The sequence below is a fragment of the Xenopus laevis genome, chromosome 2S (assembly GCF_017654675.1).
Source record: "Xenopus laevis strain J_2021 chromosome 2S, Xenopus_laevis_v10.1, whole genome shotgun sequence".
Taxonomy (NCBI): Eukaryota; Metazoa; Chordata; class Amphibia; order Anura; family Pipidae; genus Xenopus; species Xenopus laevis.
In genome coordinates, this window is record NC_054374.1 from 99,362,371 (window position 1) to 99,379,692 (window position 17,322).

The 17,322-nt window shown below is 34.6% G+C and overlaps 1 protein-coding gene across 1 annotated transcript in view; it reads left to right on the plus strand.

The window, feature by feature from the left end:
• Positions 1–17,322, plus strand: part of dmd.1.S (dystrophin, gene 1 S homeolog) — a 935,293-nt gene that overhangs the window by 448,653 nt on the left and 469,318 nt on the right. Inside the window, exon 45 of the mRNA XM_041584187.1 lies at positions 11,201–11,376. Within this exon, the coding sequence (XP_041440121.1) occupies positions 11,201–11,376 (176 nt within the window). The remainder of the gene's footprint in view (positions 1–11,200; positions 11,377–17,322) is intronic.

Here is a 17,322-nt window from a genome sequence, read left to right on the forward strand (position 1 = left end):
GTATCAGCTTTACAAAGGAGATTAGTGTTGAGTTATCTGAAATTAAACAAGGTCCACTTTGTCATATAAGTTTCCTGATGCACCTAAGCTGTCAAGCTGCATTAGTGGACACAAGTGTGGCATGTCTGGTGTTTCTTATAATACTCGATCTACACTGAAACTTTTTAATTACTGCAAAGTGCCTTAATAATTATAACACTAAAATCACGTGTCTCAACCTATTAAAGTAACATGATCACATATCTATAAAGTCTTGTCACTGTGTGAAGTGTATTGTTACTGAAAAGCCTTCTGCATTCTGCAACATGATTATTTGTACCTAGGGTGTTATTTATCATTGGTCATGATTTACATTTTCTTGATCAAAAAATAGAAATTGTGAAACTTTGGAATCTAAGTTTCCACAGAAGTCAGTGTCCTAGGCAAAAACAAAGGTATTTTTTTAAATTAAGTTTTTTTAGCTTGGAAAGTCACAAATTTATTTGTGTATTTTTATTTGTGTTTTTTTCCACTGTTTTTTTAATCATGCTTTTTATGTATAGATTTTTATTAAATAAGCAAACAGTAATTTTTTTAAATGTAATATTATATATTGGTTAAGTTTTGGGGGCATTAAATTGTATTATTAGCTTCAATATTAGGAATGCATTGAATCTTGGATTCAGTTCAGGATTTGGCAAATTCATGCCTATTTTAGCAGAATTTACTGAATCCAACAGCCTAGTGAAACTAAATCCGAACCCCCTAAGAAGCAAAAAAAACGTTGCTATGCATGTGCATCAGCAATTTTCAGCCACACACCTGCAGCTTCTGGCAGCACTGAGGGTTAGGATTCAGTATTCAGCTGAATCAGTTATGGAAGATTCAAGGATTCCACTTATCACAATAAAGGAGGGAGAAGTAACATTTTGCTGAATGGCATCAGAAAGATGGAGAAGTTTTTTTTTTATGGTGCATCACACTTACTTTATTTCTAAACTGGGCCCTCGTGCTGATAGCTTAAGTTATTGAGGAACACAACTTTTTAGTTTTAAGACATTAGGTCCCTTATATAATTATAGATACTATAGAATGGCTTATTTATAGAAAGAAGAGGCGAAAACAGAAGAGATGGATCATTCTGTGTAAATGCTGAGTGCCATACAGGAAATTTGGCAAATTAATGAAAATACTAGTTTAATACAAATAACTTAAGCCCCTTCTCAGACAAAAGTTTGGTAATGTATGGCAATTCCATTCATACCAATGTCCTTATGTAGAGTAGTAGTGAGGCAGGTAATCTGTGAACAGATTAACCTTCCAGTCGAATTGTGAGTATATTCAAATTAAAAATAATTCAGATCAATTTGAAATTCGTACTTTTATAAATGGGCCTCCCTATTAGGGTTTGTTCAGGTAAAAAATTGTCCACTTTATTCCTAGTTTCACTGACCTATGTATGCTAACAGGTGTAAAAGGGGAATAATCTATTCCAACCAGGTAACTGTGATACAGTTACAGAATGACTGTGGGAAATGAGCCAGGAACTGGAAACAACAGGGTCATGAAAGGGCTAGGAAGAAGGTAACCAGATAAGGGTCTTAGGGATTGTGGGTGTTGTAGTCATGGGTTGCTGTGGGGATGGGTGGAGATACAAGGGGATAAAAAAGAAAGGAAGTTAAGGGAGTGTTCTTTTTTACCTTAAACAGCTTCCCCCACCTTCCCGAGAACAAGGGGGGTAGCAGTGTAGTGGGGAGGTATTAGCACAGTGTCTAAGTTGGTGGGTCTCCCCGGGAGGGGGGGAGCTGGTGATAGTGGTATCAAATGTAACAGATCTGGGGCTAAAGTGATGGGAAGAATTGTTTGCAAAATTCAATGGCTATCAGGTGTTACAAAAGTTAATTGTTAAATATTATATAAATGTGATTTATACAATAACTTTTGTTGGTTTATGTTGGTGATTATTTATGTAATTTAATAAATAAGACACAACCTTTTCACCCAAGATTTAAAGTGGTTGGTTTGTTATTTTTAAGGAAGGGAGAAGCTTGGTGTTGTTGGGGGGGTCCATCAGATTGATGCTGCCCCTGTCATGGGACTTAGAAATAGAGGGGAAATTTAAGTGGGGGATTTTCAAGCCTTACAGTAATTAGGCAATAGTTTATTGTTATAATTATGAAGAGGGAGGAAATGTCACACTATAGTATAGTATTCACTAACATAAAGATTTTTTTTCCACCTTCTTTTCACTCATTCTCATTTTTCCTGATTAGCCATGCTTAAAAAAGAAGTGCTAAAACAAATGGAAAAATTCTGAATAAACTGGGTGCTATAGCAAAGAAATAAAGGAGAATTAAAAAGTAACCTTTAAAATAGACACAAGAAGTACTTATGGGCCATTTTACAAAACTCAGTGACCTGCAGTAAAATCTTTATTATTTAAAATAAAAACATCAAAGGAAAAAGAAAGGACTTATAATTTGTATCTATCTTGACACAGAAAACCTATAAAGAAAATGAAAATATGTCCTTCTTTTTCAAATATTTCTAGTGACTACCTTTTAAATCCCTGGCAATCCGGTTAAATGGATATGCACTTTCTGTGATTTGTTCCACAAAATACCATTTCACACAACTAGAGTAGGATGAAACTGGACTTGTTACTTGGGCTTTTGTCTATGAAAAATCCATATACATAGATTTATGTTTACTGTTTCTAATGTTCTCCACAAAATAAAAAAATACATAGAGATAAAGCTTTTTAAAAATACAAGAAATAATTTGTATCTAAGTTTATATGTCTTTGATGTAACATGGACAATAGCTAGAAATAAAATGATTAGATGTCATCCCTGTGGTTTTGCTTATCTATTGCCTGCATGTAATTGGTTTGGTCCTTTGCAGTTTGTATCTCCCTGGAAAGTCAATATAATTTGCACTTGAAGCACAATGAAAATGTAAATCCGGTATTCCTTTTAATACAAAGGCAATCAAGGTTTTCTGCAATTCCCATGTTTCCCAATAATGGTTCTTTTCTTCTGGCTAAGTGAACGAGTGGGTCATTTCCCAGGTTTGTTCAATTATTGCCACCTTCTTCAAATGTATTTAGTAAGGCAGCCCTCAGAGATCATAATGAGATGCAAACATTAATTGTCACTAATTAAGCTTTCATATGGTTCTATTGTTGTACCTAAGAACAATAGTCTACACAAACTCCAAGGAAAACCCAAATTCCAATGAATGCAACATTTACATGTTGCTTCACAGATATCTAGTGAACAATTAACATATTCTTGGATATGTTTCAAAACTGTCTGACAAAAGTTCACATCCAAAACTCAGTGGAATCAGTGGTGATAAATACACTTTTTGTTGGATTCTGTTTTGGAATTAAAACTACTCTAATCAAAAGCACTCTTCCTCAAGCAAAAACAAAAGAAATATTTTCCTTTAGAAGAAGGAAAGAAGCGTTAAATTAATGTATCTCTAGAGTTTTCAATTGCCTGTGTTTTAATTTCAACTGTTTTGTTAATTAATAAATGCGGTAATTAGCTAGCTATATTGAACTCAATGCATACACCAATTTTTATTTGATTTCTGTGAATCAAGAGAGCACATTGCTCCATGGGGAAGAATAAAAAGTTGTTTTCATTTTCATGTTAGCTGCCTAGTTTTAAGATGCAATACCTAAAGGTCATTTTATTTTTGCTAACTAATAAAGCAATGACAGTAATACCTTAACTAAGGGTTAACTGATTAACAATGAGCCTCTTCTACAGAACTAATATATTGAATGTCAGTGTAACATGGTTTTGACTGGGGGTAGAATAACAAGGATTATTGTACTGTACTCAGAGGTACATACTATAACTTTTGGAAAAATACTGGCAGTAGGCATATCAACAGCTACCATGTCCTGTAAAAAAACATATATGTCCCAGATATTTAATATGTCTATCAACCTATATGTATTGCAAACGTATCTATAATCCATTGTATTATACAGGTAAAAAAGTGAATTAAAATATCAGGGCAATGCTGAATTATTATAAAGGCATGGGATCCGTTATCTGGAACCCCATTATCCAGAAAGCTCCCAATTACAGAATAGCCTTCTCCCATAGACTCCATTTTAATCAAATAATTCAGATTTTTAGAAATGATTTTCTATTTCTCTGTAGTAATAAAACAGTAACATAGTAACATAGTAAATTAGGTTGAAAAAAGACACATGTCCATCAAGTTCAACCTTTTTAAATATTGGAATGACATTAGCTTTTCTCCAATCCATAGGTACCATACCAGATAAAAGTGAATCTGAGAAAATAGGGGCTGGTCTAAAACTGAACTAAGCTCTCTTAGAACCCGGGAGTGTATGCCATCAGGCCCTGGAGCCTTGTTTACATAAATTTTTATTAAAGCTTTATGGATCATATCCTGAGTCAGCCACTGACTAGATTGAGCAGAGCCATCAGTTCAGCTATGAAGTGAGCCTGGGAACTCAGACTCTTCTATTGTATACCCTGAAGAAAATAACTGATTTAGCACATTTGCCTTTTCTGTATCTATTACAACCATACTGGTACCATTATTTAATGGAGCAACACTCTCAACCTGCGTCTTTTTAGTATTAATATATTTAAAAACGTTTTGGGGTTAGTCTTAGCCTCTGCCACAATGCACTCTTCATTTCCTTTCTTTGCCTTCCAGATTGCTGATTTACAGCATTTATTATAGTATTTATATTCATTAAATGCAACTTCTGCCCCAACAGACTTGTAGTTTTTAAATGCATTTCTCTTCTTTCTTATTAACTTTTTTACTTCTATATTAAGCCACACAGGGTGATTCTTAGAGCTTCTACATTTACTCCTTAAATTGAGAACAGTAATAATTTAATATCATTTTAAATGACAACCATTTCTGTTCTGTGTTTTTAGCTGAAAACTTAATGCCCAAATCAAGGCACTAAATTAGCTTTTCTGAAATTCATGGTACCATTTACTTGATCCCAACTTAGATACAATTTATCCTTAATGGATGCAAAACAATCCTACTAGGTTTAATTCATGTTTAAATGATTATTTGGTAGACATAAGGTAGGAAAACCCAAATTACAGAAAGACCTCTTATCTGGAAAACCCTAGTCCAATGCATTCTGGATAAGAGGTCCCTTAACTGTATATGATTGCTGAACCACTATATCCAAGGCTATTGTGATCTGAAGATCTACAGTTTGTTAGCAAAGGTATTGGTATATATAATTATATATGTGAGTGTATAGATAGTTCTATATGTGTGCATATAGTATGTGCACTGGGGCTCATTTGGTGGGGTTGAACTTGATGAACTTTGGTCTTTTTTCAACCCAACTGAATTATGTAATGTAATTAGCCCAAATATGTGGCCTTATGCCTTTCGTGCCTGGTGGGCACTACATTGATTATAGGAGTAAAGTCTGGTTTGTGCCAACCTTCATTCATAAGAATAAGTGTGTCTATCACCTCCCAAAGCTGAAGGTATGGGGCATAAGCATCTGGACCCCCCATGAACTGTGGAAATATTTATTACTGAGATCAACTCTGGATGTTGTATTTGCAAGAATCATTTATGATTGCATCAATACATGAATACTGGTCTTTTGCACTGGTTTTTCTCTAATCATTAACCAAAAGTATTTACCTTATTTATTTGATCTCAGATTTAGAAATACAATGTGTATACTGGATATATTATTAATCTAACTAGGGGGTAAAATGGATACCAACTTTGAACAAACTTTGATACATATAATCTTACAAAGGACTTACTTTTATCACTGCTAAATCTTGCAGATCTTTCAACCCCTAAATAGATCAGTGATCTTCATTTAGGTATCAACTGAGAACAGTTTCTCTTTCTAAGCAAGATAAAATGTTTGTGCTCTTTCTCTGCAGAACACCACTGAGCAAACTAATAATCTTTTACTGATACAAAAAAGAAAGGTTCTGGGTGCACTCCTAAAGCCATATAAAAACATATTTAAGTACAATAATCCCCTGTCTAAATGATTCAATGAATATGCATGTATTTAAAAAGGAAAGAAAAAAAGGATTACAAAGTTATGATCATAAAGTTGATAAGCCACCATACCATGTCAAGGTAAACCCCATACGGTGGTCCCTAACTTGTTTACCTGTGATCAAAATATAAAAGGTCATATACCTCTCTGCTTAATAGCATTACTTGGAGTAAATGTCTCCTGAAGCTTTGTTACAATCTGTGGACTAGATGCTCCCCCGCCACCTGCGTATGTGGCTTTTAAGAGAGAGACTGGCCAAACCAGTGCCCATTTTTAAAAAAATGTGATAATGAAGAGATTTTTACTGAGCCAAGGTCATCTGTGATGACCATATATGTAATTATAACTCTACAGGGAAAATGATCAATTTCTAGTTCACAATGTATCTTTACTCTAAGCTGTTTAAGTACAGTAAGATGACACCTGCGAGCCTCAGTTCTTCAACCGTGCCACAAATTCTCCACTGGAATCACATTGGGGCTGTGATTCTGGTAATGTAGTATATTCACCTTGTAGTTTTACTTTTGCCTTGTGTTTGGGGTAGCTTTCCTGCTGAAAGATAAACTTTATTTGAAGCTTAATTGAAACAAGTTTTTTTGCAGAATTTCCCTGTAGTTTGCACCATCTGTTCTTCCTTCTATTTGAACAAGATGCCAAGTCTATGTTGTTAAAAGCAGCCCAGCAGCATGATGCTATCACTGCCATACTTCACTGTAGGTAGAGACCAACCATATTAGAAGCTCTTCATAAAATTGGCTTCTACTGGAGGGTGCCACAGACATGCTGCTACTCAAAAAGAAACAGAAAAGCAATGAAAAAAAAGGTCTTACATTAAGATCAAATCAAAACAGGAAGACATTACATATGCTATTATGAAACTACAAAGAAACAATTAATTGGTAAAGTAAATAAACTTCTCCAGTGCTCATTAGATTAATTTCCTGCAAAAAAAGAATTATCTTTGTAATTTAGATGCAGTCTTTCTGATACCTACTAGTGTAGATGCCAGAATCAGCACAAACAGAGTGTATTGACAATATTTCTAGCAAATACAAGTGATATTCAATTGAATTAACATATGTTTTCCCTATTCCTGCTAATAAAAGTCAGCCATCTTTTTGTTATGGTCTGTGTGAGGACAGACCAGGAAGGAAACACCAGCTCCAGTGCATGAGTGGGTGATCAACTCAGTGATCCTTTTATAAGTAGAGCAAATACATGTTTTTAATGGGATTAAAAGTATATTTTTGCTAGTTGTACATCAAGAAAATCTTATTGAATTATCACTCCAGATTTTGTGCAAAATCCGTAGTTTTAAAACTTTTTCAGTTCTCTAGTGTTTATCATTTGTCTCTTCACTATTCTGCACTAATTCATTGCAGTATACAAAGTAAATTATTAAAGGGGACCTGTCACCCAAAATATTTATTCCAAATCCTATTTTATCATGCTAGTCAAGCAAAATGAACTTTAATTACACTGTATAAATTATTTGAATCTTGTTTCCTTCGTTCTGGAAATTATAACAAGCAGACAGGAGCCATTTTGTAGACAGTGTCATTAAAGCAAGCCTTGCATCATCTCAGAATCTTGTTTGTGCACCAGAATGGGGGACCCAATGTCCATCCCCATGCACTGGCTACACAATTAAATGGTAGAGAACTGGTGGAATGTGGAGAGAGCAGTGACATCTAGGAAGTGCTGAATGGAAAGTGAAAGTAATTGCCTGCCCCACCTCTATGCCTAAGGCATGGAGGAGGGGCAGGCAATATTTGATTGACAGCTGAGATTTTAAAATTAATTTCCGACAGCTACTGTATGAAAGCTTTTAAAAATAATTTGGATTTCATGTTTAATTTCATGTTTAATTTGAAAAGGACTTTTATTATACAGCTTTTTATGTCTGGGTGACAGATCCGCTTTAAGTCTGAAATTCCCTATTTTTGTTTTAGTCAGTAGTAATCATTATTACCACTTGGTAGAAAATATGTGATTATAACATATCTGTCCCTTTTATAGTATAATTCATAATGAGCACTTGACTTTTCTGAGATCACAGAGGGATCAAAGAGAGAATTGCCAGCAAAAGCAGAACCTTTGTTTCCTCAGTTAGTCAATAAGCAGGTTTTTTTCTTAAGTAATTGTAAGTTAATTTAACAATGATAACTAGTGAAAACCTTACAAAATATTTTAATCCATTATTTTGTGGCTTCCTAATTGTAAACCTGTAGCAAAAAGACCTGTTTATTAAGGTGGAAAGTGGTACAGATACATACAGGTATTAGATCTTTTATCTGCAATGCTTGAGTCCTGGGGTTTTCCAGATAAGGGATCTTTCCATAATTTGGATCACCATGCCGTAAGTCTTCTAAAAAATCATTTAAACTTTAAATAAACCCAATAGGCTTGGGATGGTAACATTTATTAGGAATTAGATATTACACAATATACTATGAACATAATCTTTCAATCTTTATAGGCAATTATTTTATTTAAAAAAAACATTTTCTGGAGTTTTTTCTGGAGACTCATACAATTTATGACGGTGACAGAGAAAGTTTAAACAATGGGTCTTGTGTTTTTATAACATGGGAGAAGATGTACAGTTTAATCTCCGAAGCAGAAATATTGCTGTACTTAGTAATATACAGTACTGTATATATCATTTGTGTGGCTGATGTTTATAGTGCAACCATTCTGCTATGAATTTGCAGTGATATGGTCCACTAGCTCTTAGGTGGCCGACAAAAGAGTTTTTCATTCAGTAAGTTGGATGTGTGTTGAATTGTGTCTATAACTGAAAAGTGTCACTTTCCCTGTTTTATCTCTTTGCAGTTTATTTAAACTGCCTTTTCATGTCACGTTTTATCAGCTTTAGTTTCTTACTTCAAAAGCTGTTTAGATGGTAGCTTTAATAGCAGTTTTTCTTAGTAAATGCATTTTCCATTGTTGTGAAACAAGACTTCAGTACACATGAGATTTTGGTTTACAGATTAACATACACGTGATATGTCAACTAGAATCTGTATGTACTTATAATTTATTTCAATTTCATTTTAAAATATTCAGAACATTTTCAGTCAATTTATTAGTTCACCTCTAAAGAATTTACAAAATGTAATTTTAAATTGTTTATAAATCTAGAGAAATTCACAATTCCACATTTGTATGCAAATCACTGTCTAGAAACAAAGCACAGACAGTAGCTGTGGTTAATTCAAACAGCGGACCATTCACTAAAATGTTTTGAATCCTGGAATGGAATGGGGCTTAAGGAGGCCACATACAACCTTTTTAAACAATCAATACAGAGCACACACTATTTATTGAACTCATGTTGAACAAGGAAAATACTGGCTTCTAATTACAAGTTTTCAATGATTTTTAAGTTAGTTGTGAATGTAATTTGTATCCTGAGAAGTCTAGCTGTTTATATTCCCTTCACTCAAGATTCTGCTGAAGTACAAACCATAGGTATTAAATGCACGCTGAGCAAAGGGTGTATTGCCCCTTTTAACTGGACATCACGAATTATCATTCTTCCATCACATTATCCGTGATACTGCTCTTTTATGGTTTACATCATATCTGTCTGATATCTGTTCCTTTAAATTTGCCTTCTCCAACTCAACTTCTACTACGTTCCCTATCTCTGTAGGAGTTCCTCACAGCTCTGTTCTAGGCCCTCTGCTGTTCTCGCTCTATACAACTTCGCTAGGAAAACTTATTCAGTCGTTTGGACTTCAGTATCACCTTTATGCTGATGACACCCAACTCTACTTGTCTACTTCTGATCTTTCTAATTCTGTCCTTTCCCAAGTTACAGACCGTCTCTCTGCTGTCTCCTCCTGGATGTTACAACGCCACCCGAAACTGAACCTTTTAAAAACAGAACTCATTATATTTCCTACGCGAACTTCCCCTGTCCCTCAGATATCACTCACAGCAAACAACATTACCTTTCATTCCACCACACAGGCACGCTGCCTAGGAGTTATCCTAGACTCACATCTGTCTTTTTCACCACACATTCAAACACTTGCAAAATCTTGTTGTATTCAACTGCGCAACATTGCCTGAATACGACCATAACTCAGTTCAGAATCAACTAAAACACTGATTCATCATCTCCTGCCTTGATTACTGCAACCTACTCCTCCTTCATGAAGTCACCTTATTCATCTATCTCACCTATCAACATCAGCTGCTCCCATATGCATGTCCCTTCACTTACTCCCAATCTCCTCTAGAATCAAATTCAAATTACTTACACTCACATTCAAGGCCCTTAATAATGAAGCCCAACCCTATATTTCATCTCTGATCTCCAAATACTCCTTCATGGAACCTTCATTCTGCTTCTGATCTTTGCCTTGCTTTTCCTCGTATCACTTCTGCCCATTCTTGTCTACAAGACTTCTCTCTGGCTTCTGATTTTCTCTGGAACTCTCTGCCTCGAGCTGTCAGACTTTCTCCTTCTTTCCAAACATTCAAGCGCTTCTTAAAGATTGATGTATCAAAAATCGCAAAATTTTTCTAAAATCCTATTGTCTCAATTGTACAATAACCTTTACTTTGTAAACTCTTATTTGTAGGGCCCTCTAATCCTATTGTACACTATAACCTTTGTTTGTTATCCTCCATGTATTCCCTGTTTGTTATAACTAAGGTACAGCACTGTGTATCTTGTTGGCGCTATATAAATAAATGATTATAACAATAAGACAATAGAGAACTTCTTAATGCAATGTACAGTTGAAGATTTTCATTGTTCATAGTATTTTATATACATATTTGAAATAAAAAGCATTAAAGTCTCTTGAGGGGGTTATATAGAGCAGATACAATATTGAGAGGTTGAAATCATGTTGCAGCAGGATACCGAAAATTAACACTTTTATAATAGTTTTCTTCCCCCATTATTTCCACCATAATACTGGATTTAGTTTGCTAAAAAGACTTCTCAGTGTAAGGATTATAGATGAATATATTATTTGTAATTAAACCAAGTACAAATATGTAAATAAAACATTGCTAAAAAACTATTGCATTTTCTGTAGTAATATATTGAGCTAGCTTAATATGATTTGTGCTAAATTTGTGTGTGTGTCTACATATATTTATTCTGTGGAATAATATTAGTGTTATATATTGTTTCAGGAGCTTGAAGATGGCATAGGACAGCAACAAACTTTTGTCCGAGTACTGAATGTATCTGGCGGAGAGATCATTAGCCAGTCCTCCCCTGCTGAGAATATAGATATTAGGGATACATTGGATTCTTTGAATTCTCGCTGGCATATTGTTAACAGAAAGATAAATGAAAGAAGAATAAGGTAAGTCCTCAAAACACAAAATTTGTTTTATGGTTGATATGTGCAGTATATTATATGGCACAGTACAGACAAATTGTTCATTGAATATCAATAAATCTATCTAAAGCTAATTCACTAAAAAAGCTGAAATATCCTAGAATACGAGTAAGGTACTCAGTTAAATGTCAGGAGATGTCTTTTTCATAAATGCTTCTAAAAATATTAGATTTTATTTATTATATCTGTAAAGCTAAATGTAATAAAAAATGTAAATGGGTAAAGCAGAGAGTATAAATAAAAGCAAAAAAAATTAATTTTGCAAAATAATTGCAGACAGCTATTATTTGAATTTTACATGCACAACGTACATAAAGGTATTTTAAGGATTCAAGGTGCTTAAAAGTGGTGCATATATATTGACTTTCTTTTTATTAAAACTGCACACTGGTGTGAACCATACAGTTTACAATGTTGTTTAAACTGGTTGCAAAAGCTTTATTTAATGCATGAAATGGAAGAATGTATGAATAAAGCTCAAAATCCTTATAACAGCTTTTCCATTTATGCAAATGCATTGGGAACACTACAAATTCTATTCCAAATCAAAACAAAGAAAAATGTATCAAATTTGTGTTATTACTTTACAGAAAATAAAAAAGGGAATATTAGGCTTTTCCAAAAAATAGTAGTGTCTGAATTATTTTTTACAAACTCAAAGGGGCCGATTCACTAAGCTCGAGTGAAGGATTCGAATGAAAAAAATTCGAATTTCGAAGTATTTTTTGGGTACTTCGACCATCGAATTGGTTAAATTCGTTCGAAATCGAACGAATCGAACGAAAAATCGTTCGACTATTCGACCATTCGATAGTCGAAGTACTTTCCCTTTAAAAAAAAACTTCGACCCCCTACTTCGGCAGATAAACCTACCGAAGTCAATGTTAGCCTATGGGAAGGTCCCCATAGGTTTGCTAACCTTTTTTTGATCGAAGGATTTTCCTTCGATCGTTGGATTAAAATCCTTCGAATCGTTCGATTCGAATGATTTAATCGTTCGATCGAACGAAAAATCCTTCGATCGATCGATCACAGGATTAGCGCTAAATCCTTCGACTTCGATATTCGAAGTCGAAGGATTTCAATTCGAGGGTCGAATTTCGAAGTATTTTTAACTTCGAAATTCGACCCTTAATGAATCTGCCCCAAAGATTCCCTTTTTAAACTGAAAAATGTTTCAAAACTTTGTGGTATATTTATCAAAAAGTGAAGTTAGAGGTCACCACAGTCCGCTAGAGTGGAATCCTGCCACTCTCCATTTATTTCTATGGGATTTTGAAAGGCGTATTTATCAAAGGAGGAACTTTCATCCATTGATAAATACTCGTTTAAAAATCTCATCGAAATGAATGGAGAGTGGTGGAATTTTACTCTAGAGGACTGTGGCGACCTCTAACTTCACTCTTTGATAAATATACCACTTTGTTTCAGGGATAGGTAGGGGGTGCTGAGGAGACAGAGGTGGGAATGTGAGTCCTTCAGAAAGAAGCTGTTTGTTCACAGAATATGGAGAGAGAAAAGCACTGGATCAGGGAGATGAGGGTTAAGAGTAAGAGTCAGGAACAGGACTGGAGTGACCATAGACTACTTGATGGAATAAAGCAGATGGAAGACTAGAGTGGGATGGTGCTTGAGAAACAGAAACAGGACAGGAGTGGATGGAGAACAATGGCAGAAAAGCAAGGGATGGAGTAGACGAAGATTCTGGGTCAGGACAGAGCTGGTGTCGAATCAGATCAGGACTAGGCAGAGCAGAACAGGATGGTGCAGCCATAGAGACAGGACTTGGCAGAGCAGGACAGGATGACGGGGGCATAGAAGCAGGATTGGATCAGTACAGACTGGAGCAAGACAGAGAAAGCCAAGGAAAGATAGAGACAGGGGCCAGAGCAGGGAACAGAGCTACTTACTATGCCTCAGCACTCAGTAAGGCCAATGCTGGGGCACTGGTGGTGAGGATAGGTGGCCTTATATAGGGCAGGGTCATCTGATAGGATTGGACTGGCCACTCTATAAAATCAATATTGTTGGTCTGGAACCACAATGTTGCTTGTTTACTGGAGTGCTTGAGGTCATTGTCTTGTTGAAATACCAATTTCTAGGGTTTTTCCTCTTTGGCATAAGGCAACATGACCTCTTTAAGTATTTTGATGTATTGCAACTGATCCATAATCGCTGGTATATGATAAATAGGCCCAACGTCATAGTATCAGAAACATCCCCATATCATGATGCTTGTGCTACCATGCTTCACTGTCTTCACAGTGTCTTGCTTTCATCAGTCCATAGTCCATTTCACTGAAGGCCAGTCATTGTGTTCTTTGGCAAATTGTAACCTTTTATGCACATGTTTTTTTTTTTCAACAATGAAACTTTGCGGGACTTCTTGCTGATAGCTTGGTTTCACATAGGCTTATTCTAATTGTAACAGTACACACAGGTAACTTTAGACTTTCTTTGATCTTTCTTTGATATAAGTTCTGTGGCATCCTGAACATGCATGTTGCACTCATATTGCTGTAGGTTAATAAGTGTCGGGGAGAGAGATGTGTGACAAGTGAGACGTGACATGAAGGAAAGAGAAGCCAATAAATGGAAGGGAGTTAAACTGATGGAGTGCATTGTGGGAAGTAAGGAAATGTGGAGCCCGAAAGCTAAACTGTTGGGAAACAAGGGTAGAGGAGAAGGCAGCAGCTGCAAGTCCTGTCTCTTTAAGTTTATAAACGCGCCGTTTATATACTGAATAAAGTACCCCCTCTTGTAAATTATAAGAATATTATAAGTTACTGAGGAGTTTCATGACCATATAAAAACACGAGGCCGAAGTCCATTTCACTGAAGGCCAGTCATTGTGTTCTTTGGCAAATTGTAACCTTATATGCACGTTTTTTTTTCAACAATGAAACTTTGCGGGGCTTCTTGCTGATAGCTTGGTTTCACATAGGCGTATTCTAATTGTAACAGTACACACAGGTAACTTTAGACTTTCTTTGATCTTTCTTTGATATAAGTTCTGTGGCATCCTGAACATGCATGAGTTTCATGAACATATAAAAACACGAGGCCGAAGTCTGAGTGTTTTTTTACAGGTCATGAAATTCCGAGGTAACTTCTAATATCCTCATATTTTGCAACTGGGGGTACTTTATTTATTATAATACACATGTTTCAGTGAGTCATTTGACAGAAATGACATCAAAACTCACTGTTTATAATCAATGACATCAGAACTCACCGTTTATAAGGATAGAATTTACAAGATATTCATGGGACTTTTGTATTACATAAAATAAATGAAATGCATAAACAATTTAAGTACTTGAAAGGCTCAGCATCTTATGCATTCTAAAGTTCAATGATTTAGCCCCAATGGAGCAAGTACAGGTTGGCCTATTTAACATGATGTTTTGGAAAATAAATCAATGCAACAAAATGCAAACATTTTCATTCTAAAAATAAACAGTTGGTTGCACAGTAAAAGCCTTTATTTATTCTAAGATTTCAGCAATACTTCGGGACAGACATTGCAGCTGTGCCTCATTGTTATGTATTAAAGAAGCAGTACTATAGTAGGTTTTTATGTAATGCTATTGAAGTTTTTCCATTTTTTCAGCCAAAAGAATCTTATTGTTTAAAAAAAGTGTAAACAATGCAGATACGTCTCTATGTAATTTACATTCTTCTGCCTCATCCTAAGAAAAATGCTGGTTGCAGAAGTAGTAGTAGTAGCAGCAAAATTCAAGGGTTTTTTTTGTGGTTATATTATTTTTTGCAGTATATTTATCTGCAATCACTTGAAAACTGAAATGTAAACTCTATTCTGTACTCTGCCCAGGATGGCTTTGCAATGCAAAATGTTTTATTCATTTTAAAAACCAAAATATTTTTGTACTAGTTGATTCTCATCCATGAGGAGAGATGGTACCCAATTAATCAATATTTATTTGAACTGTAAATAGTGATGTCCCATTTAAAAAAAATTTCAGTCAATGCTTAATGATAAGCTTGTTATTCATTAATGGGTGACAAAAGTTATCAACCAGTGCCTTTAACAGCAAGAAATATATCTATACCTATTTACTATACCATCATTTTTTTCCTTACGCCACCTGAATATGTTATTTCAACAGGACAATGGGTTTGAGGACTCCAAAAGAACCCGCAGACCCCCCCCAAATGACTTCTGGCACTGGTTTAGGCTGATACTTCAATGCTCTAGATACATTGTACTGAAATGGAGCACTTAGGGGCAGATTTACCAAGGGTCGAATTTCGAGGTAGAAAAAGCTTCGAAATTCGACCATCGAATTGGAATACTTCGACTTCGAATATCGAAGTTGAAGTTTTTTTACATCCAATTTGGCCTGTTGCGATTGAAGTAAAATCGTTCGACAGAACGATGAAATCCTTCGAATTGAACGATTCAAAGTATTTCATCCATCGATCAAACGATTTTTCTTTGACTTCCAAAAACTTAGAAAAATGCTCTAGAAGGTCCCCATAGGCTAACATAGCACTTCTGCAGGTTTAATTTGGCTAAGTATTGAAGTCAAAGTTTTTTTTAAAGAGTACTTTGATTATCATTTGGTCAAATATTCGAAACAATTTTATTTCTAAACGAATTCGAAGTCAAAGTCATAGTATCCTATTCGATGGTCGAAGTATCCAAAAAATAACTTTGAATTTTTTTACTTCGAAAATTCCCTCAAATTCACTTCGACCCTTGATAAATCTGCCCCTAATTAATGTGAAACCAAAATGTTGATCACAACAAAGTTATAATTTTACTTTTATTTAGATCATAATACGGTATCTCTGAGGTGATGTCCCTATTCTCCTTGTTAACACAGAATCATTGAAATTTCCCCATACCTATTACCAATGCTCTGTCTTTCTCTAAATATTTAAGTTTGACTCCCTTTAGTTATACTTCAGGGCTTCTGCATTAAATACATTCTTTGACATTGCTGTTGTTGGAAATAATATATAAATATACTCATATTCACATAAGTAAACATTTTTAAGGCCAACCAAATAAATCAATCAGTATTTTAAAAAGTGCATATTGTTTTTTTTGTTAATACAATTACAGTGTATTACTTTTTTGCACAGGCCATAGTGTTAGGGGGCTATTCATTAAAACATCTTTTTTACTAGTCTAGTTTTTTAGTGTTTAAAAAAACACATTTTTAGGTATTTATTATGACCGAAAGCTGCAAAAAGTCTCAATCCAAATATACTCCATCTAAAACCTGTCAAATTCATGTAAAAGTCTATGGCATTTGTCCCTTAAACCATTTGAAGATGTTTTTAACCTTCATGAATTTGTAAATAAAGTTGTATGATTTGAATTGAAACTCAATTTTTAAAAATGTTTTAATAAAATTTAAAAATTCTAGGTTTTTGCATCTGAAAATTACCTGAAATAATAGTAAATAAGCCAAATTTGTGGAAGGGAGTTAGGTCAAGTTTGTTTTTGGTTAACATTTTAGTAAATAACCTCCTTAATCTTAATGTTAATAAGACTCATGGAACTAATATTTATGAAGTTTTATCTTTGTTCTGTAGGAAATGTGACTAATCTGAATTAGTCAAATTTTTTTTTGTGTGTGTCTCTTATGACACACAAAATACAGGCAGATTTTTGGCCCTGCAATCGATAGTATGCTTATTTTTGTTTTTTGCTTTGACCAGGCAGGAAAGCGTCATCAAACTATACATAATTATTATTGTTTTGTTTGGAGGATAAAGTGCTTTCCAAATCAATTTCATTTCAAGTATTTTCATGTATGTAAAAATATACTTGCATTATATTTAAAAATATATATTTATGTATTTGGAGCCATACATTGATGTTGCTTAATATTTAGAAAGCTCAAAATACCCTGGCATTTTACAAAAAGGAAGTGC